Consider the following 22876-nt stretch of genomic DNA (forward strand, 5'->3'; position numbering starts at 1 on the left):
GTAAGGAATCAGTGGCTAACTGCAAACATTGCAAAGCCACCCCTAAGGTTAGCCTGCTATTCAATGGAGTGGCTGTGTTCTTTTTCTGAGTTCCCACCATAAATCCAGAGAATGCCATAATTTAATGACAACATTTGCCCACGAAGACTTCACAAGGTGAGTCCAAAAATGTGTTGTATGCTGCTGCATAAATTATGTAATATGCAAGGGAGATATGTATACTGTAGCTAAGAAAGTATATTGTGTAATAAACTGTTACTAGCCCATTTTTGTACAGCTTTGACAGTGCTACTGATAGTAGTGCAAATTCAGCACACAGAACATTATATAATAGTTATTTGACGTGTAAACATACATATACAGTACCAGTCAAACGTTTGGACTCACCCACTGTAGAATAATATTGTAGAATAATAGGGAAGACATCAAAACTATTACATTTATTTTACTAGGCAAGTCAGTTAAGAACAAATTCGTATTTTCAATGACGGCCTAGGAACAGTGGGTTAACTGCCTGTTCAGGGGCAGAACGACAGATTTGTACCTTGTCAGCTCGGGGATTTGAACTTGCAACCTTTCGGTTACTATGTATATAGCCCAAAAAAAGTTTTAAACAAATCAAAATATATTTTATATTTGAGATTCTTTAAGTAGCCACCTTTTGCCTTAATTTCCTACTAAATAAAGAGATTTATGACATAATGACGTTCAATTGTGGAATCAGTGTAGTGAAATAATATGTCAAACTACCAAAATATCGTTTCACATCAGTCCAGAACACCTCGTTATGTAAACAATTGCAAAATAAGTGTTCAGATTCAGTTTGTAGTTCACAAAAGCTGCATTCACTGGCAATATCGAGTATATACAGTATTTAGAAAATCAAGCTATTATACAGGTAGACTCTATGGATAATCTTAAATTTATGTTCACCATAAATTTATGTTGGGTGAGCCAAGCATGTTTACCATCAAACGATGAAGGCCAACAAAAATATAGCAGAAGGAATAGAATTCCCGTCGAAAATATCCCTTAATAACCGATTATTGAATTTCTTATCTAGTAAACCTATGCCATTCACCAGGATATCGCTTACAATAGGATATTTTCCAGAACATGCTTTATTCTGTAGTAAAGATTTTATCCCACTAGGTATAGCTGTTTCTTTCAATTAATGCTCTCTGTGTTAACATATTCCGACTAATACTAACTACTTGGCTGACTAGGATAATGTATTGGTATCGCCCCATTATCCCATATAAAACATTTATGAGGTGAAAAAGTTGTGTTTGTACCACAAAGCCCAACACATTAAAAGACTGCTTGTGAAAAAACGTCAATTTCACAGGACCACAGTTGCTGCAATTAACCATCAACAGCTACACGTCTGCGTGGAAACGCCTGAGCTAACTGCGCCTGCGCTGCCCGGAAATGCGGAAGATGACTTGTCACTGTTGTTGAAGCTGTCAGGCACGTGAGCTGCACTGTGCAACGTCGTCTTGAGTGCAAGCAGGCGATATGGCGGCTGATACTCCTCCCAAGGTACTGAAAATGCACAACTTTTGGAATATCGTCTTTGCGCCTTTATTCTCCGTTTTTTTTCGTAATTAGATGCATCTATCACTAAATGCGAATATAACCGTGGGGAAGAAGATTATATTGATACAAACGCTTGAGCTGATCCACTTTGTGGTGGTGTCCATCAGCTGTTATTCCTTGCTAAACTAGCTAGGGAGCCAGCTAACTATCTTCCAGCTCACAACTATGCCACGAACGCATATAAGTACATCTCGGTAGTTGAATTTCATGAACCTGTGTGTGTGTTGTAAATAACTACCTGATACTATCGGTTTCCTCTGGCAGTTTGAAAAAACAACCATACATCGGTCAAGTGACTGCTCAGTTAGCATCTAACGTTAGCTCGTTGTAGGTCTAGTTGCTACCTCACTTGCTCACCCGCTAGCTGACCAGTTAAATTCTCTGGATTCCCTAGCTAGCTGTCTGGTGGTCTCTCTTTTTTTTGTGGCCAGGACTCATGGATTTAACGTTACTATACAACTAAATACTGTTTGCGAATGTATTGAGAGAGATTATTAGGTAGAATGTAAAATAAATTCACCCATTGGTACCATAGCTGATTTTCCTGCTGTATTGTGTTTTTCTTCAGGTTTTATTTGAACATGAAGGTGTTTTCATACACTCGAACGAAGACGGCGAAGAGCCAGATCTCCTTGTTTCTGGGTTCCTACGGCTCATTGATAAGGTTGATATCTGTTCATGAGGAGTTGTTGACTGCATTTCAGTTATTGAATTCCAGGACCTTGTCTGTATGCTTATTGTGTTTTTAATGATTACCAGGATGGTGAAACTATTGTGGAATACAAACCTTTGGAGGACACTGTTGATCCATCCAACATGTTGTGTGCTGGCAAGGTTTGACATTTCTTTTGTAATGTTTAATTCACCAAAATGCCAACCAATTGTTAAGTAACTTTGTGCATTATATTGCTATGTAAATTGCAAAGAAAACCGGTAATGCATTTAACTAAGGATATTATCAGACAGAACTTTACTGAAGATTTGTGTGTATTTGTCAAAATTGTTAACCGTGGCAGATCGGGATAGTCTCTTCAAACAGCCGCCTTCCAGTAACTCTTCCACGAACCAACATTCCATAAACATTCTATATGATTCAGCTAATTCAAGAATTCCAATATTTAGCAACACCATTCACACATCTGTTTTAAGCTTTTAGAATTTGAATGATGATGATGGGTAAAGACCTAATTTCATCATGTTATTTACCTGGTGAATCCATTCCATTCCCCCAGGATTCCAGCTCGGTGATGGAGTGGGCCCAGTGTCCCGGGGAGGAGAGGTCGACTCCTCAGCAGGCGGTGGTAGAGCAGCAGCAGAGCTACGAGACTGAGTGGGACATGATCAACGCAGTCTCCTTTCCTAAGAGGAAACCCTGCTCCAACGGAGAGGGTGGGTGGACAATTGGGTGGATTTGTTGTAACTCACCCGATGCCGGGTGATACCAAAATAATGCCCCCTACATGTATCATGAGCTTTGTTCAGCTGGGTTCCCTTAACACACAAGTTCACTTACAGCAGAAGTTTACTAAATTGTGTGAAGTGGGTTTTAAATGAGAATCTCTTGCCAAGGTTTGGGCTTTCCTTTTGTAAATCTCCACTATGGTTTATTAAGGACTGAACATAGTTTGAATTGTATGTTGAGGTCAGAATGAAATTGAATGAATTTCTTTGCTTTCTTCCAGGTGCATTGAACCACACGCATGAGAAAAGCAAGTGGGCCTTCACCTTCAGTGTGTGGGACCTGAGGTCTATCACAGTGAAGGAGGGTTCGTCCCGCCTGATGTTCAGACTGAAGGAGCCCCCCACCTCCCTGCCAGTTCTCCACTTCCACCAAGGGGGTAGTGAAGACTTCCTGGACTGCTTGAGGAGATATGCGTTGATCACTGAGTGAGTGCTTCACCATTCTGGTCTGCTAAACTTGTCCAACTGGTTCTGGGAAAAAAGTTGTTATTTAACGATTGATCAATCAAATCCAATTGATTGATGAAGCCCTTTTTACATCTGCAGTGGTCAAGTGCTTTACAGTAGAAACCAAAGAGCCAGCAGAAGTTTTCAGGAAAAAGTGTCTAGTAAAAAACTTACAGGAACCAGGATCAGACATTAATATATTCTGATTCCATTCAATTCCATGGTTATTGCATGATTACATTTAGTTTCTAAGTGCAATCGTGGACGCCAAACGACCTCTGACGATGTTATGTAGGCCTGGTAATGTGACTGTAGTGAGCACAGTGTGGTGAATCACCAGCAGAGGGATCCTCTGAGCCCATTTGAATCACAGGATGATTATTTTGATGATTACTACTGTATGTTCTTCCAAAGGCCAGTGAATGGTGCAACAGTGGACAATGACTCAAAATTGAAAACACTGAGTGTGTATACAGCTTGACATTAACTTTTTTGGGGCTCTTGTCTTTTGGACAAGTAGTACAGTTAAAAAATATATATATATTTACTTGTCCGAAAGCTCAAACCACTTGTCCAAAAATAAAAAGGTCTAACACCATTTTTACATCACTGTATGATGCAAGAAACCATCTGACAAAATAAAAGGCATTACTATCTTTTATTATCATAGAGAATCAGACACAAATGTAGGCTGCACTCTGCCCTTTGGCTTGAATAGGCAAAGAAGCCATTCTCAAAATAAGACACAGCTCCTTTAACGCTTTCGTGGCGGAAGGTGGGCCACCCTTAGTAACCTGTAAAATCTATTGAAACGTTACAATTACAACCCAAAACTTTTTTGTCTGTATAAAATATTTCCCTCCAGGGCTCAAAATTAAAGGCGTCCCGTCCTCTCTGGGACACTAATAAAAAGTAAAAAAGATGCATAAGACAGGTCTGGGACGACAGATCCAAAATTCATTAAATCACTGCACATCAAACATTTTTAAAAAGCAATGAGGCTGATGCAACAGATTGGACTTTTTATCTTAAGATGTTGATAAAGATTTTATTTCATCATATTTTTAGTTTAGCAATGCGCACATGGCTTTAGGCTACACGCAATGTTCCATAATGCATTTAACGGGATAACACCATTCTCAAAAGCACACCGCATGCGCGATTGGTGCCCGAGATTAAAATATTAGTTAGGGGAGATATAAAGATGCATGAACTAGCATGGCTTACTGATATGACCACGATTGTGCCTGGACAATAAAGCTGGACAATAAAATAATGTTGATTTGAAAACCAATAGAACATAAGAGAAATGCTGGTTTCAATGGAATATGAAGTGTTTAAAATTCCCTCAACATTTCTATGGTGGTATTTTGGCTAGGTTAAGCTTCTTTAAAACAAGGTAAGACATGCTTCATAAAATGTCCATGTCTTAAACTATTAAGTTTGGTTATATAGTTTCAAAATGCTGACCACCACCTCTCAGATTCAAGGTGGTTGATGTGTGGTCGCAAAATGCACTGTCCTTCACTCTCTGGTCTTGTGACCATTTGATCTAATGTCAAGCCCTGGTGTATGTTTGTTTACAGACATGCAGTTACTCAGTAGCTATACAATCCTATTTGTGTAGGATAAATGTCAAAATGACCTGTTGTAGCTATACCCACCATTAGACCAGAGGGTTATACTACGTACCGTGTTTGAGGAGAGAGCGAGGCAACTTTGGTCAACTCTGAGTTCAAGTGGCTCACCTTTTTTAGGTAGGTACATTTCTATGGCAACAAATTCTTCTGAAGTCACCTGCTCTGGGGCAGGCTAACTCCATTTGTCCTGAATTAAGTCTCTGAGCCAGGAGATGAGGACCAATGAATTCAGATACAATCTTTGTGAGAGGGAGGGTATTATCATCCCTTTCATTTGAGAAAGACTGATTTAAATAATTTATTAGTGAATGTTTCTGTGTAATTTAGTAATTTGCGACAGAAAACTGACAGCCGCAACCAAACATAAATATATAATCCATAGATGGCAGTTCCCATTCAAGTCATGACTGGCAGCCATGGCTAATGTATCCATGAGTTTAACAATCAAATTGACAGATTTAGAGGTTCCAAAAACCTTCTATGGATTATGTCTATGGCCACAATGCAACAAGCTGTTCCACAGATAGGAGTGGGGGGGAGGTGATTGTGCATTGATAAGTACTCCAAAGATGGCATTAAAGATAAGTTAAAAAGACTGCACTTCAAAAAGCCTATTTCCTGCCATAGCCCACCATAGCCTGCTGAATTTTGCAAGATAAGTTTCTCTCATTTTGATTTTGTCACAAATGGAAATGTGGCACTGACTTACCCACTCCACACTGCCCTTTCCCACCTGGACAAAAGGAACACCTATGTAAGTTCCTGTTCATTGACAACAGCTCAGTGTTCAACACCATAGTGCCCACAAAGCTCATCACTAAGATAAGGACCCTGGGACTGAACACCTCCCTCTGCAACTGGATCCTAGACTTCCTGACAGGCTGTCCCCAGGTGGTAAGGGTATGCAACAAAAAAATCTGTTACGCTGATCCTCAACACTGGGGCCCCTCAGGGGTGTGTGCTTAGTCCCCTCCTTTATTAGCTTTTCACCCACGACTGCGTGGCCAAGCACGACTCCAACACCAAGTTTGCTGATGACACAAGTGGTAGGTCTGATCACTGACAACGATGAGACAGCTTATAGGGAGGAGGTCAGGACCTGGCATTGTGGTGCCAGGACAACAACCTCCCTCAATGTGAGCAAGACAAAGGAGCTGATCGTGGACTACAGGAAAAAGAGGGTCAAACAGGCCCCCCTTAATATTGACGGAGCTGTAGTGGAGCGGGTCGAGAGTTTCAAGTTCCTTGGTGTCCACATCCCCAACAAACTATCATGGTCCAAACACACCAAGACAGTTGTGAAGAGGGCACAACAACATATTTTCCCCCTCAGGAGACTGAAAAGATTTGGCATGGGTCCCCAGATCCTCAAGTTCTACAGCTGCATCATTGAGAGCATCCTGACAGGTTGCATCACCGCCTGGTATGGCAACTGCTCGGCATCTGACCGGAAGGCGCTACAGAGGTTAGTGTGTACGGCCCAGTACATCACTGGAGCTAAGCTTCCTTCCATCCTAGAACTCTATACCAGGCGGTGTCAGAGGAAGGCCCAAAAAATTGTCAAATACTCCATTCATAGACTCTTCTCTCTGCTACCGCACAGCAAGCAGTACCGGAGTGCCAAGTCCAAAAGGCTCCTTAATAACAGCTTCTACCCCAAGCCATAAGACTGCTGAACAATTAATCAAATGCCCCCCCCGGACTATTTAGATTGACTTTGTTTTTACACTGCTGCTACTCGCTGTTTATCTTTAGCCCCTACCTACATCGACAAATGACCTCTGCTAACCTTTACCCCCGCTGATTGACTTGGTACTCTTACCCCCTGTATATAGCCTTGTTATTTTATTTAGTAAGTATTTTTTCTTAACACTATTTCTTGAACAGCATTGTTGGTTAAGGGCTTGTAAGTAAGCATTTCACAGTAAGTTCTACACCTGTTGTATTCACCGCATGTGACAAATAACATTTGTTTTGATGTTTCAGCATTGTCTCACAGAAGAATTTGGTGTTCGACTAGCCATGTGTGACATGCACCCACCGTTACAAGCCTGCTAGAGTTAGCAGCAGGCGGATACTGTCTGAGCAATATCCACTGTTATAGTACGGATAACATCTGACCTGGAATGTGAAGCTGACTAGATTTATAAAAGCCTGAGTAGATCTAGTATGCTTTGTTGTATACCACTCTGGAATTAATTGGTAGATAGAATTCCTTAACTACCCATCTTCTATGTTTTGGCTCAATAGAGGGGGTTTTCACCACCTGAAACACTTGGCTTTTTCATGGGGTTTCTTTTCTAATATGCTAGTGATTTGCATAAAGTTTACTAACCGGTGCTCCCACACATTGACTCTGTACCGGTACCCCCTGTATATTGCCTCGCTATTGTTATTTTACTGCTGCTTTTTAATTATTTGTTACTTTTATTTTGATTGTATTTTTTTTTATATATATAGGTATATTCTTAACTGCTTTGTTGGTTAAGTGCATGTAACAAATAAAATTAGATTTGATTTATAGTAAACGCTTGGTTTTCCTCTCCCTGTCCCCTCTTCTGTTTGACTGGTTAGTGGGCAGTTTCTCCTCCATGATAGAGCCGGGCTTTCTGTTTGAGCCAAATATCACATCATATAATTCCCCCTATAGAGGCACTGTGCTCCTCTTTCTGTCAGCGCATATAGCTGTTGAAATTCTTATCACGGCCTTTCAAAATGACTATTTTCAATTAAAGCTGCAATATGTAACTTTTTAGGCAACCCAATAAAATTCACACATAAATGATAGTTATGATCTGTCCTGACTGAAAGAAAGTTGGTAGATCTGCTCTGTATGTACTATTTATATGCTTCCCATTCTTAAGTTCTGTTTTTGCGTCTTTTACTTTCAATTTTGTACACCAGCTGAAAATACAATATTTTTGCTTTTGGAAAATATATTAAACAGAGATTTTAGATGGTAAAATGATTATCTATACTATACATTGTTCTGTCACAAACTGAAATCAGGCGAATTATTAAAATTTTTGCAACCAGGAAATGGCGGAGCGATTTCTGCATAGTACACACCCACCTTTAAGTGCCGGCTGGCAATTTTCAGCCAGGCATCTGGTTAGAACAGAGAATTGGCAATGAATGATATCTCGCCCTGTACCATGTCTTCCAATAAATATTGTATTTTTGTGACTAACTGTTAACCCTTTAAAAAATATGAATGAGTTTGGATATTGAGGCTATCAGGGTGCTTTACCTGCTTTGCATGAAGGATAGAGCACACTTGAATGTTTCTGAGGATTATGCATTGTCTTGTTGCGTCTCTTCCCCTCATACAGCCTTGATATGAACACCTTTGTCTAAAATGCATGCTCACTCGTAGGTTCCAGATCTCTAACTTTAGGTTGATGTCGAGAATGGATATACATTATTTCCTTCTATGTTTTCAGGGCCCCGGATGATGAAACCTGCCTGCTGGTCAGCACTCCCAACAGAGCTCTGTCTCAGTCCTTCGAGAACCTTCTGGATGACAACAACTACGGCCTTGTTACTGTAAGAGGCTACTATTGTCATGCAAATAGTTGTCGTAGTCAAACATACGGCACTTACCTAGCCTGGTTAACCAGAATGACTGCAGTGCTTACCATGAAGTGAAACTAGCATGTACATCTACAAGGGAGGAAAAAAGCATATTTTGTCATCATAAGACATGTTTTCCCTTACAGAAGCTCAAGAATGATCCTTACGTGACGACCCTGGGGGGCTTCTCCAAGGTCACCAACTACATCTTTGATGCGTTCCGTGGCCCAGAGCTGGAGCAGCAGCAGCGTCCCCCGGAGGAGATGGCTGATCTGGACATCCTGGGACTGGGAGAGGTCATCCCTGGCCTGGAGATCAACCAGCAGGAGGAGCCGGGCTTCGAGGTCATCACCAGGGTGAGTAGATGGAGAGTGTGACATAACAGCACCTTTGGCCATAAGCCCTGGCACCCCAAGATGCTGTGGGGGTCTGAAAAGGAAGAAACGGGCCAACTGTCCAACATGGACAGCTACTGAGTGTTCAGGCTTTGTTCCAGATGTAGTACAGTAGGGCTGTTGTTGTGAGGTGTGTTAGAGTAGGCTGGGACAAAATGCCCTTTTTCTGATAACTAGTTCTTTGCATCTGCCATGGAGCAGGGTTTCATAATATTACCATATGTCCCAGCTGCTTGCTGTAGTTTTTAAGTTGTTGTGCATAAACTGTCCTTTATTTTAGGGCATTTTTCACCCTGCCAGCTCCTATTAGTTCTATTTAGCACGGTGTCACCAACTCGCCTACGGTGAAGCATGGTGGTGCCAGCATCATGCTGTGAGGATATTTTTCAGCGACAGGGACTGGGAGACTTGTCAGGATCGAGGGAAAGCTGAACGGAGCAAAGTACAGAGATCCTTAATGAAAACCTGCTCAGGACCTTAGACTGCGGTGAAGGTTTACCTTCTAACAGGACAACAACCCTAAACACACAGCCAAGACAAAGCAGGAGTGGCTTTGGCACAAGTCTCTGAATGTCCTTGAGTGGCCCGGACTTGAACTCGATCAAAGATCTCTGGAGAGACCTGAAAATAACTGTGCAGCAATGCTCCCCATCCAACCTGACAGAGATTGAGAGGATCTGCAGATAAGAATGGGATCAACTCCCCAAAACCAGATGTGCCAAGTTTGTAGCGTTATACCCAAGAAGACTGCTGTAATCGCTGCCAAAGGTGCTTCATCAAAGTACTGAGTAGAGGGTCTGAATACTTATGTAAATGTGATTACATGTTTTTATTTTTAGCTAAATTAAGTTTGAATTAAATTACCAAAAATGTCTAAACCTGTTTTTTTCTTTGTCATTATGGGGTATTGTGTGTAGATATTTTTGTTCAATCATCAATTTTAGAATAAGGCGGTAGCGTAACAAAATGTGGGAAAAGACATAAGCACACTTGACACTATCGATGAGCGGATGTTTACTTCCTACATGAGTTGTTACTTTTCAGTTTTGTCCTAAAAACAGATTGTAGTAGTAAAATATGTTAAAATGTTTGTCACTCCAGTCAGAAGGGGCTCAGTGACAGTTCCTTTCAATTAATTTGCTATGGCATTGCGCTAGTGTTCTTTCTAGCCTATGTTTGTCACTCCAGCCAATGTTATTTTTTCAGCCTTGGGTGAATCTTGACTCGTTCTATTGTCCAGCCTAGTTAGAGCAGAGTTAAATCAAGTCTGGACACTCAGTAACTCTTCAGGAGGAGGCTTAGCCAACCCTGGTCCAGTGCCTATGAATGGATACTTTGGCAGTGGTATCGGTTCTGTCTTCAGCTGGAGTTTGTCTTTGAACATCCTTACAGTGCAGAAGAGTGCATGATCTTATTGTTTAGGGATTTGTTTGTCTCAGATCGACTTGGGAGCAAGGCCAGAGGTGACGAGGAGGCAGCCACTGTCTGCAGAGGACTGGGCTGAGCACCAGGAGAAGGGGGGAAGGATGAAAAATGTCCCTCACCTCAAGAAAATAATATTCAAAGGGGTATGTTGAATTTATGGGGAGATTAAAAGCACCTTCTCCAGTGAAACTCTCTGGGCTAGTTTCCCCGACAGAGATTAAGCCTAGTTCTGGACTAAAATGACCTTTCAATGGAGAATCTCTATTGAGCTGACATGCTTTTTAGTCCCGGACTAGGCTTCATATCATCTGTGTCTTGGAAACTGGCCCTCTGTATATTCGTTTGTGGTAACTATCAATTCTGGGTAAAAAAATAAAAAAAAGTCATTCTTATAAATTATGTCTCGATCTTGCAGGGCTTGTGCCATGCGGTGAGGAAAGAGGCCTGGAAGTTTCTGCTGGGGTATTACCCCTGGGACAGCACCTACGAGGAGAGGAAAGGTCTACAGAGGAGGAAAACGTATGTGTGCTTTACCAAGACAGACAGACAGACATATTTGAAACAGCGGTTTTATTATAACAAATGTATTATCACCACTAATCAAAGTGGCCAATGTGGTCTTACAGTGATGATCAGCCTTTGTTGACATTTTCCTTTGTTAACCAGCATACGCTATGTGAGTGAACTATGAGTCAAGTGTCCGAGTGAGGTGTTTCCTTTTTGTTTTCTCCCTGGTGAATAAGGGATGAGTACTTCAGGATGAAGCTCCAGTGGAAGTCGGTGAGTGAGGAGCAGGAGAGGAGGAACTCCAGGTTGAGAGACTCCAGGAGCCTGATAGGTAAATGTTGATCCCATTCACCCTGCTGTCTTATCAGGCTGTTCCAGCTGGAGACAACAGTACATACATTACCAAATTGGTTGCACTTGACTAAACATTTTTTGCTGTGTGACCAGTACTTTTATTTTGGTAGCACCATACCACAAAATAATTATCTAATAAAAAAACTAAATTCATAACAATATTTCGCCACAATATTTCGCCACAATTCTCTTTTCTTCACTCCTCAAACAAGACGGGCTGATACATTGTTTACAAATCATGACCAATCATAATGCTACAAATTCTTTAAACGTAGCTAATTAAACCAATCACAAGCCAGGCACAACCAATCCTTTTTTACGCAAACTTTCCCTCTTGAACTGTGCCGCCCCCTTTTGTCAGCTAAATAATGGCATTGGCTAGCAAGCTTTGCAACAACAATGAAACGCAGCGGAATTTTAAGCTTTCTCTAACAAAAAACGAATGATGAAAATTACCAACCGGAAGAAGATGATGCTATAGGAGATGCTGCTACAGATCGACCTCTGAAAAAGATCTACACTGAACAAAAATCTAAATGCAACCATTTCAAGTCCTTACAGTTCATGTAAGGAAATCAGTCAATTTAAATAAATTCATTAGACCCTAATCTATGGAATTCACATGACTGGGAATACAGATATGAATCTGTTGGTCACAACTTATTAAATAAAAAGTAGGGGCGTGGATCAGAACCAGTCACTATCTGGTGTGACCACCATTTGCCTCATGCCGTGCGACAAATCTCCTTAGCATAGAGTTGATCAGGATATTGATTGTGGCCTGTGGAATGTTGTCGCACTCTTCAATGGCTGTGTAAAAATGCTGGATAAATATGAGTATGCAGGCAATGGAAGAACTGGGACATTTTCAGCATCCAGGAATTGTGTACAGATCCTTGTGACATGGGGCTCTGCATTATCATGCAGAAACATGAGGTGATGTCGGCAGATTAATGGTACAACAATGGGCCTCAGGATCTCGCCACGGTATCTCTGTGCATTCAAATCGATAAAATGCAATTGTGTTCATTGTCCGTAGCTTATGCCTGCCCATACCAATACCCCACCGCCTCCTTGGGGCACTCTGTTTGACATCAGCAAACCGCTCGCCCACACGACGCCATACACGCTGTCTGCCATCTGCCCGCTACTGTTGAAACCGGGATTAATCCGTGAAGAGCACAAGAGGCTCTCCGTGAAGTGTGCATGTGGCAATTGAAGATGAGCATTTGCCCATTGAACTCAGCTGTGACACCAAACTGCAGTCTGGTCAAGACCCTCGTGAGGATGATGAGCACACAGATGCTTTCTGACAGTTTGTGCATAACCTTTCGTTTGTGCAAACCAACAGTTTCATCAGCTGTCTGGGTGACTGGTCTCAGACGATCCCGCAGGTGAAGAAGCCGGATGTGAAGGTCCTGTGTTGGTGTGGTTGCACATGGTCTGCAGTTGATGCCGGGTTGGACTTACTGCAAAATTCTATAAAATAACACGAAGCGGCTTATGGTAGATAAATTAACATTCAATTTTCTGTTAAAAGCTGTGGTGGACATTCCTGAAGTCAGCATGCCAATTGCACACTCCCTCAACTTGTGACATCTGTGGCATTGTGTTGTAACACAACTGCACATTTTAGTGGCATTTTATTGTCCCCAGCACAAGGTGAACTTGTGTAATGATCATGCTGTTTAATCAGCTTTTTCATATGCCACACTTGTCAGGTGGAATGATTGTCTTAGAAAAAGAGAAATGCTCACTAACAGGGATGTAAACAAATTTGTGCATAAAATTGGGGAGAGCATTTTTAGGTATATTTATTTCCGCTCATGAAACAACACTTCATGTAAGTGGTCACCAACCAATCCACTGGTCGATCTTGTCCATCACCAAACATTTACAGTACCAGTCAAAGGTTTCGATACACCAACTCATTCAGGGTTTTTATTGATTTAAAAAACATTTTCTACATTGTAGAATAATACTGTAGACAACACTGAAATAACACATATGGAATCATGTAGTAACCAAAAAAGTGTTTAAACAATTCAAGATATATTCTTCAAAGTAGTCAACTTTTGCCTTGACAGCTTTGCACACTCTTGGCATTCTCTCAACCAGCTTCACCTGGAATGATTTTCCAACCGTCTTGAAGGAGTTCCCACATTTGCTGAGCACCTGTTGGCTGCTTTTCCTTCACTCTGCGGTCCAAACCATCTCAATTGGGTTTGGGTCGGATGATTGGAGGCCAGATCTGATTTTGTACTCCTTCTTGGTCAAATAGCCCTTACACAGCCTGGAGGTGTGTTGTGTCATTGTCCTGTTGAAAGACAAATGATACTCCCACTAAGCAGAGAACCAGATGGTATGGCATATTGCTGTGGAATGCTGTGGTAGCCATGCTGGTTAAATTGCCTTGAATTTGAAATGCATCACACTGTCATCAGCTAAGCACCATCACACCACCTCCTCGATTCACGGTGGGAACCAGGCATGCGGAGATCATCCGCTCACCCACTCTGCATCTCACAAAGACACTGGTTGGAACCAAATATCTCAAATTTGGATTCGTCAAACCAAAGGACAGATTTCCTCTGGTCTAATATCCATTTCTCGTGTTTCTTGGCCCAAGCAAGTCTCTTAGTATTGGTGTCCTTTAGTAGTGGTTTCTTTGCAGCAATTTGATGTAGATTGTGAAAATAAAGAAAAAACATTGAATGAGTAGGTGTCCAAACTTTTGACTGTAAAACAATACATTTCTTTTCAACACAACAACAATAAAGCCTTGTTCCAAAACATGTTTTTGCTGTTGGTGAGAGATAAGGCTTTTTTCTTCTTTTTTTCCCCCTTCCCATTTTTAACAATTTCATGTTTCTGAAGGGAGAACCGTTTCCTTGAGCCATAGGCTGTAAGAAGCATCGAACACACAGCGAAGTTGATACTGTGAGATTGCAAAACTTTTAAAACCATAACTAGACTCAACGACTACAGCAAAAAGCTTCAGTTTTTATGTGCAATTTCATGTTTAAGTGGCAATTCACAACTGTCAACACTTTGTTCAACACCTTCATAAGCCATATTAGCAACCAGCACTGCAGCTGCAATGAATGAATATAGCAAAGTGTTCCGATAAGTTTGAGTTATTAGCGGCTTGTCTTTTTTTCATAATATCTCACTTTCTCAGGTCATAGGACTAACAACATTAATTAGTGCATGAGGTAGAAATAATGCAGTGCGACTTGAGTTTCTCCATAAGCTGGAAGACTGACCGTTTTTCTCAGCGGAGGGTGAATCACGGTTAGTCGCATGAGGGACAGCCTCACTGCTGCTCCCTCCCTCCCCCCAGACTGACCATCTGATGCAGGACATCAGTCCAGTTAAAAAAAAAATGATGCTCACTTAGCTGTGCCTCAAGTAATACAGCAAAGTATCTGTTACCAGTGTGATCAGAAACCTAAATGTTAAATATAATTTCAAAATGATCTGAGGAGCTACATTGGCACAGGGAATAAGCAACGCAAATATGCAGTGATGTATTGGGCCTGTAGCCTACTGCACAAACCTCATTGCTACAGAATGGTTTTTAATTAGTTAATGTTGCGTAGGCTTATATTTTGTATAGTTAAGTTAAAAAAATAATCTGAGCGATGGATCTCGGCTTGCATTTTGACTCAAAGTGATCTTGACTCAGGTTACATGTTGCATTTATATTTTTTGTTCAGTGTTCATGTTTGAGGGGGTCTTCACGATTTCAAGTGATTTTATGGAGAACTACCAGCAAAATGTTCTGAGTACTGCCGAAAGTGTGGAGTAATAGCAGCTGGGAAGACTTCTTTTGCTCCTGGATCCACCAGCCTAAAACACGAGTTGTTGCTGAAAAATACAAGCCAAAAGCACATCAATTGCCGGGATAAAGGCATCATGGTAGGAGCAACATCACTACGTCTACTAGCATGTTTTTACCAAGTCCAGACCCATGCTTCGTACCCAGAAAAATAATGGATTACAAATCAACCTGACATATGGAAACAGTGTCCTGCGCAATCATTATTGGCACCATTGCAGAAGCTATCTGGAGTTCATACCCTAAACCCTATCAGCAAGTTGATTTTATTAGCTAGATTCTAGAGCAAAGAAATTGACTAGATATTGTGAGAGGAGGCTAAACATTTATTTAAATATCCAAGTTCATAGTCAGCATGTTGCCTTGTTAAAACATTATTACCTACATAATAAAAAAAACTTATCTGTTAGCTGAATACTGTAATGGATAACAGTTTAGTTTGCAGCTGCACTTTTAAATACAATGAAGGTTGTTGATCACCTTTGTTTGCTGTTGCATTTTTGAATACAATACATTTTCTGTTTTGTATATTACATTTGTTTGTCCAAAACGAATTACCTACAATTCAATGGGAAAGCATTCAGACCCCTTGACTTTTTCCCACATTTTGTTACATTACAGGCTTATTCTAAAATAGATTAAACTTTTTTTTCTCATCAATCTACACACAATGCCCCATAACAATAAAAGCAAAAACAGGTTTTTAGACATTTTAGTAAATTACGGAATATCACATTTACATAAGTATTCAGACCCTTTACTCAGCACTTTGTTGAAGCACCTTTGGCAGCAATTACAGCTTAGAGTCTTTTTGGGTATGACACTAGAAGCTTGGCACACCTGGTTTTGGGGATTTTCTCCCATTCTTCTCTGCAGATCATCTCAAGCTCTGTCAGGTTGGATGGTGAGCGTCGCTACATAGCTATTTACAAGTCTCTCCAGAGATGTTCGATCGGGTTCAAGTCCGGGCTCTGGCTGGGCAGCCAAAAAGATATCCACCATATTGTGTAGTCAGCATTAGTCAGAAATAGCATTTATAAATATTGACTTACCTTTGATCTTCATCAGAATGCACTCCCAGGAATCCCAGTTCCATAATAAATGTTTGAGTTGTTTGATAAAGTTTATCATTTATGTCCATATACCTCCTTTTGTTAGGGTGTTTGGTAAACAAATCCAAACGCGCGTGCAAGTCCAGCGGAAAGGTCGGATGAAAATTCCAAAAGTTATATTACTGGTCGTAGAAACATATCCAACGAAGTATAATCAATCTTTCAGATGTTTTTTATCAGAAATCTTCTCATGTCCCAATCAGAGAATGCCTTTGTTTGTAGAAAAACAATGGAACCGCGCGTCATGAGCTAGTGGCACTCTGCCAGACCACTGACTCAAACTGCCCTTATGAGCCCGTCCTTTACAGTAGAAGCCTCAAACAAGTTTCTAAATATGGTTGACATCTAGTGGAAGCCTTAGGAAGTGCAACATGACCAATATCCCACTGTATCTTCAATGGGGGCTGAGTTGAAAAATAACAAACCTCAGATTTCCCACTTCCTGGTTGGATTTTTTTCTCAGGTCTTTGCCTGCCATATGTATTCTGTTATACTCAGACATCATTCAAACCGTTTTAGAAACTTCAGTGTTTTCTATCCAATAGTACGAATAATATGCATATATTAGCATCTGGGACTGAGTAACAGGCAGTTTACGCTGGGCACGCTTTTCATCTGAAAGGTAAAATGCTGCCCCTTATCCCAATGAAGTTAATGCTAGGACAGTAATTTCCAGTAAAAGATGGAGAAAAAAAGTGGTCATCCTTTAATATCTGAGCACATGTGCTACCAATGAAAATTGTTAATTTAGAACCCTGATTACATGTTAATCCTGTTTTAACAATAATGGTGATTTATGTTTTGCCGTATGTTTGTTTTAACTCTTACTGCATTGGATTTACTGTAGTATGATTTGAGAATTCCGCTTTGAAGAAGCATCTGAAATGCCTCTCGTTAGTATGGTGTATCCTTTCCGAACTGGGCTATATATGGTTGTTTATTTATCATCTATGAATGTGCTTGTCTTCTCAGAGAAGGATGTGAACAGAACAGACCGAACCAACAGGTTCTATGAGGGCATAGACAACCCAGGCCTGGTGTTACTCCACGACATCCTGATGACGTATTGCATGTATGATTTTGATCTGGGTAAGTGATAGCATTATTGCCAAGTCGTACAGGAGATATCCTCATTTATATCTGATTGGCATAGATTCTATTGAAGTTTCTTATTGATGATGATAATTAATAAATTGTTGCTGTTCACCCGTAGTAACAGCTAATTCAGCAATCACGGCTGAAAACGGCATATCATTGGGATTTGTAATGTTCACCTTTAATTCATGTTATGGGAATTGTTCTCGTTTCCAGGGTATGTCCAGGGAATGAGTGACCTCCTCTCCCCGATCCTCTATGTGATGGAGAATGAGGTGGATGCCTTCTGGTGTTTTGTCTCCTTCATGGATCATATGGTAACAAATGTAGCATTGTTTTGTTTAGTGCTGTTTTTGTGTGTGTTTTGACTTGTTTACTTTGATATGCCCGAGTGTGCTGTTTTTTTATGACTCAACTTGTGCGTCTGTCTCCGTGTGTCTGTGGTGTTTTGCGCGTGTGCAGCACCAGAACTTTGAGGAGCAGATGCAGGGCATAAAGACACAACTGATTCAGCTCAGTACTCTGTTGAGGCTGCTGGACCTGGCCTTCTGGAACTACCTTGGTATGCAACACCACCTGCCTTCCCTCTATCATTCACCTCTTCATGTTCAGCTTCGAAAAAGCATACTTTTTCCCCCAATAATATCATTTGCGTACTAAGCTATAAAGATTGAGGCAAGTCCTGAGAAGTAAATGAGATGTCATGTTAAACAGATTATCAATCAGTACAGCAGTCTTGCATATACAGTGCCTATAGAAAGTATTCATACCCCTTTTTCCACAATTTGTTACAGCCTGAATTCAAAATAGATTCATTGCATCTCAGTGTTGCGGCATCGCTACAGCCTTTGGCTCGATCCCAGGCTGTGTCATTACCGGCCGTGACCGGGAGTCCCATAAGGCGGAACATAATTGGCCCAGCGGGTTAGGGGAAGGTTTGGTTGGGGGGGCTTTACTTGGCTCTTGCGACTCCTTGTGGGGGGGCCGGGCACCAGCAGGAGGACTTCGGTCATCAGTTGAACGGTGTTTCCTTGGACACAATGGTGCGGCTGGCTTCCGGGTTAAGCGAGCAGGTGATAAGATGCATGGTTTTGCGGGCCATGTTTCAGAGGATGCATGACTCAACCTTCGCCTCTCCCGAGCATGTTGGGAGAGATGAGACAAGATCGTAATCACAAAAAAGGGGGCAAATAAAATATATAGATGTATAATATGAAATACAGAAATCTAATTTGCGTAACTATTCACACCCCTGAGTCAGATTTAAGTCAAAAATGTAACTCGGCCACTCAGGAACATTCACTCTCTTCTTGTTAAGAAACTCCAATGTAGGTTTGGCCTTGTGAAAGGTTGTCCTGCTGAAAGTTGAATTAATCTCCCAGTGTCTGATGGATAGCAGACTGAACCAGGTTCTCCTCTAGGATTGTAATTGTGCTTAGCTCCCTTTTTTCTTTTTTTCTTTTTATCCGAAACTCCCCAGTACTTGACAATTGTGGAGAGTGGTACTTAGTAATGTGTTGTATTGGATTTACCCCAAACATAACACTGTATTCAGGACCAAAAGTGAATTGCTTTGCCACATTTTTTGCAGTATTACTTTAGTGCTTTGTTGCAAACAGGATCAGGGTCTAAAATTAACACCTGTCACCTGCCAAATGCGGGTCGATTTTGGCATTGATGGTTAAGATGTCTATTTCACCAGCCACGTTGGTGGATGGTCAGGACTCCACAGTGTGAGCATTTCACTCGCATTTGTGACTAGAAATAGTCAAGTATGAGCACATTTTATAGTCAAATAAATGTTGCTCTGGATGTTTTCAAAGTATTTCTGCTGTTTTGGTTTCATAGCTGTAAAAATATTTGCACAAAGTCAAAATAACTACAATTCCTATATAGCCTATCCCATCTCGTGCTGCCTGGCTGGGGGCTGTGCGCACGTGAAGAGCTGAGTGAAAGATTCATTGTTAGAAGTGCTGCACACAGGCATGAAAGTTGGTCTAATTAACTTGAAACTAAAGTCTACTGAAGTTAGACTTTTTCCTTGTGTTTCTCGGCTATTTATTTTGTTTTGTTCACAAGCTAGGTTGTTTTCAATGTTTGAGTTTCAACTGCTATGGAAGAGAAGTCCGACTCAATCTCACAGGCACAAACATGACTAAAGGCATGTTCCCACGGTAACATCCCACCCATAAAGGGGCAGGAGAAAATGTGATATTTTGGTTAAAAGACTTGGGTCACAACAATGTCTAATTAAACAATATAACATATATTACTGCTTACGAGTAATACATGTATTGTTTTAGAAACATTATACAAAGCATGCTGATAGTGAGATTTTGGCTGGTAAAATTCTGCGTGGATGATGGATTTTGTAATCTACCTGCCACAGTGGCGGATAAATCAAAAAGTCAATTTTTGGCGCTGAACAGGATGCATGTTTTGGAGTATTTGTATTCTGTACAGGCTTCCTTTTCACTCTGTCAATTAGGTTAGTATTGTGGAGTAACTACAATATTGTTTATCCATCCTCAGTTTTCTCCTATCACAGCCATTAAACTCTTAACTATTTTAAAGTCACCATTGGCCTCATGGTGAAATCCCTGAGTGGTTTCCTTCCTAACCGGCAACTGAGCTAGGAAGGACACCTGTATCTTTGTAGTGACTGGGTGTTCAAAGGGATATTCAATGTCTGCTTTTCTTTTACAAATGTACCCATCTACCAATAGGTGGCCTTCTTTGCGAGGAATTAGAAAATTTCCCTGGTCTTTGTGGTTTCATCTGTGTTTGAAATCCACTGCTCAACTGAGGGACCTTACAGATAATTTTGTGTGGGGTACAGATATGAGGTAGTCATTCCGAATTATGTTAAACATTACTGTACAGTGAGTCTATGCAACTTATGTGACTTGTTAAGCACATTTTTACTTCTGAACTTATTTAGGCTTGCCATAAAAAAGGGGTTGAATACTTATTGACTCAAAACATTTCAGCTTTTTACTTTTAATGAATTTGTAAAAATGTTGATGAACATAATTCCTATTTGACATTGTTTAGGCCTGTGTCCAAAAAAAATCTAAATTTATTCAATTTTAAATTCAGGCTGTAACACAAAATGTGAAAAAATCAAGGCGTGTGAATACTTTCTGAAGGCACTGTAAATTCAACAAAGTTCAACAATGTTCCTTTCATCCTTGGTTTCCTCTGAATTCTCCTCGTGTGTTTTGGTTCCTCCAGAGTCGCAGGATTCAGGTTACATGTATTTCTGTTTCCGGTGGTTACTGATCCGCTTCAAGAGGGAGCTCAGTTATCCAGATGTTCTTCGTATGTGGGAGGTGAGTTCTGTTCTCTCCATAAACCATTGACCTGTTAGCGTAAGTGTCTCATCATTTAGGGGGAAATCAATGTCAGCCTTTCGCCTATGAGATTTGATTAATGATTCAAGTTGATGATTTTATCACTTTTTCTTTTTGAGTTCATGATTTGTCTTCGTATTCTGATAGGTATTGTTAATAAGACTTCCTGGTTCTGCTTAGGTCATGTGGACTGGCTTGCCCTGCCAAAACTTCCATTTGCTGGTGTGCTGTGCCATCTTAGACTCAGAGAAACGGAAAATCATGGAGGAAAACTTTGGCTTCAATGAGATACTCAAGGTAACAGCAGCTATTTGCAGATGGACTGATTTGTCAGTTGAAAAATGTTCAAGAACGGTTGTTGGTAGTGTTTTCCAGGCGAATTCGTTTTAAATGTCATTGTTTTGTATGTTAATCCAGCACATCAATGAACTCTCAATGAAACTGGACATTGAAGAAATCCTTCACAAATCAGAGGCTATTTGTATGCAGATCAGAAGTTGTAAGGTATGGTCAAAGATGTAATTTGTACATTCAATTGAAAGTCCATAAGAGTCAATTGAAATAAACTATGCAGGTCCAGATTTACATATTGGTTACATCTTGGTTGTATATAATCTACATATTTCTTTATTTTCTTTCCTTTTAGGATTTGCCTCATTCAATAATTGAGATCCTGGGATTCAACACAGAAAGCGAACTTCCCAGATTAGAAGGGCGGGAGTTTGGGACTCTTGATTCTCCTCAGTCCCCCAGACCCACACAGAGACAGGAGGTCTTCTCTAATGGTCACAATGGACATTACAGAGAACCCCTTCAAAACGGCTGCAAGGTCACTTTCATATCATAGTGAACAATATCATTCATACAGAGACTTTGCAATGTCCACATACCAGAATGAGTATTTTGGATTCAGTTAACTGAAGCAAGCTTATCAAAGCCCTTATATGAAGAGAAAATAATGTAAAAAGGATTTAAAGTTATTATTTTTGTAATTTCTTGTACCATATTGTCTTTCATTTAAATAAGTCATTCCTCCTTGCTAAGGTTTTTTTTGTAAAGACTGGCAAGGTGAGTTTAATTTGTAAAGTAATAATATGCTGTTTTTATTTCAGCTATAACCTTTTCCTGAATCACGGACACAAGTATTAATTGTTTGTTTGATTGATTTACGTTTTAAAAACAAACAATTACTTTTATCAAGATCAAGCCAGATATCAATTTGGTAGTAAAATACAAAAGTTCTGTAAAATGTTTTGTCTTAATGCTCTGTCACAATAATACCCTTTTCAAATTGAAAATGTGAAAAAGAAAGCTCAAACATCTCCCTGAATAAAAATTTAAAAATAAAGCCTTTAATTATGTATTCAGTACTGGTGTTACTTTTACTCATGCACTGTCGTGTAACACTTCCTTTCACCGTTTTGGCTAAAACAAAATGTCAAAGTTATTTTTCCTCAAATATCAATGATATTTCAATTTGGGTGACTGTTTATTTAAAACAATATTTTGCTTGCTTTCCAACATATTGAATTGTGCACGGTCTATCTGGCCCAGGAAGGACACTATACAGTGAGTTGCGGCCCATTTAGTGAAATGGCCACTTTCGGAAATCAACTCTTTCACTCATCCGGTCTTGTATATGGTTTACACTGTTACATGTGTTGTCATTTCGCAACAGTATTTATACTGTTGTTTTCATTATGATGTAAAACAACAGTTTAAATACATATATTTTTTTCATTTGGATACACCTTCCCATCTCATTGTTTGAAAATGCAACCTTGGATTAAGAATACATCACAATCTTTCCTTTTGCAGTGATACGTTTTCTATACCCTTTCTATTTACAAGACCTGTTTCGTGTCACTTTAGACATTAGTCCCCTGTCCTAATTCACATGGGGACATAGCTGTTGTGTTCTTGGTGTGTTGCCAGAATACCTCAACCTATTTGATTTCAAGCACTCTTCCATAATGTCAACAACCTACATTGGTCTTTGTCTCCAATGTTTACATGGTAAACACCCTTTGGTCTTCAAATGACTCCCCCCAATCATTAAGTTTCCAGAAATGTC

The 22876-nt window shown here is 40.3% G+C and overlaps 1 protein-coding gene across 1 annotated transcript; it reads left to right on the forward strand.

Moving 5' to 3' along the window:
• The first annotated feature begins 1369 nt into the window (after positions 1–1369).
• On the forward strand, positions 1370–22165 carry LOC118400980 (TBC1 domain family member 15-like). Its single transcript, XM_035798047.2, has 17 exons — positions 1370–1542; positions 2168–2263; positions 2359–2433; positions 2832–2988; positions 3282–3486; positions 8591–8693; positions 8867–9076; positions 10555–10683; positions 10956–11059; positions 11284–11378; positions 17327–17443; positions 17666–17766; positions 17912–18011; positions 20684–20781; positions 20983–21099; positions 21220–21306; positions 21449–22165. The coding sequence occupies exons 1-17, from the start codon at positions 1519–1521 to the stop codon at positions 21647–21649; spliced, it is 2019 nt and encodes a 672-aa protein (XP_035653940.1). The 5' UTR covers positions 1370–1518; the 3' UTR covers positions 21650–22165.
• The last annotated feature ends 711 nt before the right edge of the window (positions 22166–22876 follow it).

This window comes from Oncorhynchus keta, chromosome 22, assembly GCF_023373465.1.
Source record: "Oncorhynchus keta strain PuntledgeMale-10-30-2019 chromosome 22, Oket_V2, whole genome shotgun sequence".
Classification (NCBI taxonomy): domain Eukaryota; kingdom Metazoa; phylum Chordata; class Actinopteri; order Salmoniformes; family Salmonidae; genus Oncorhynchus; species Oncorhynchus keta.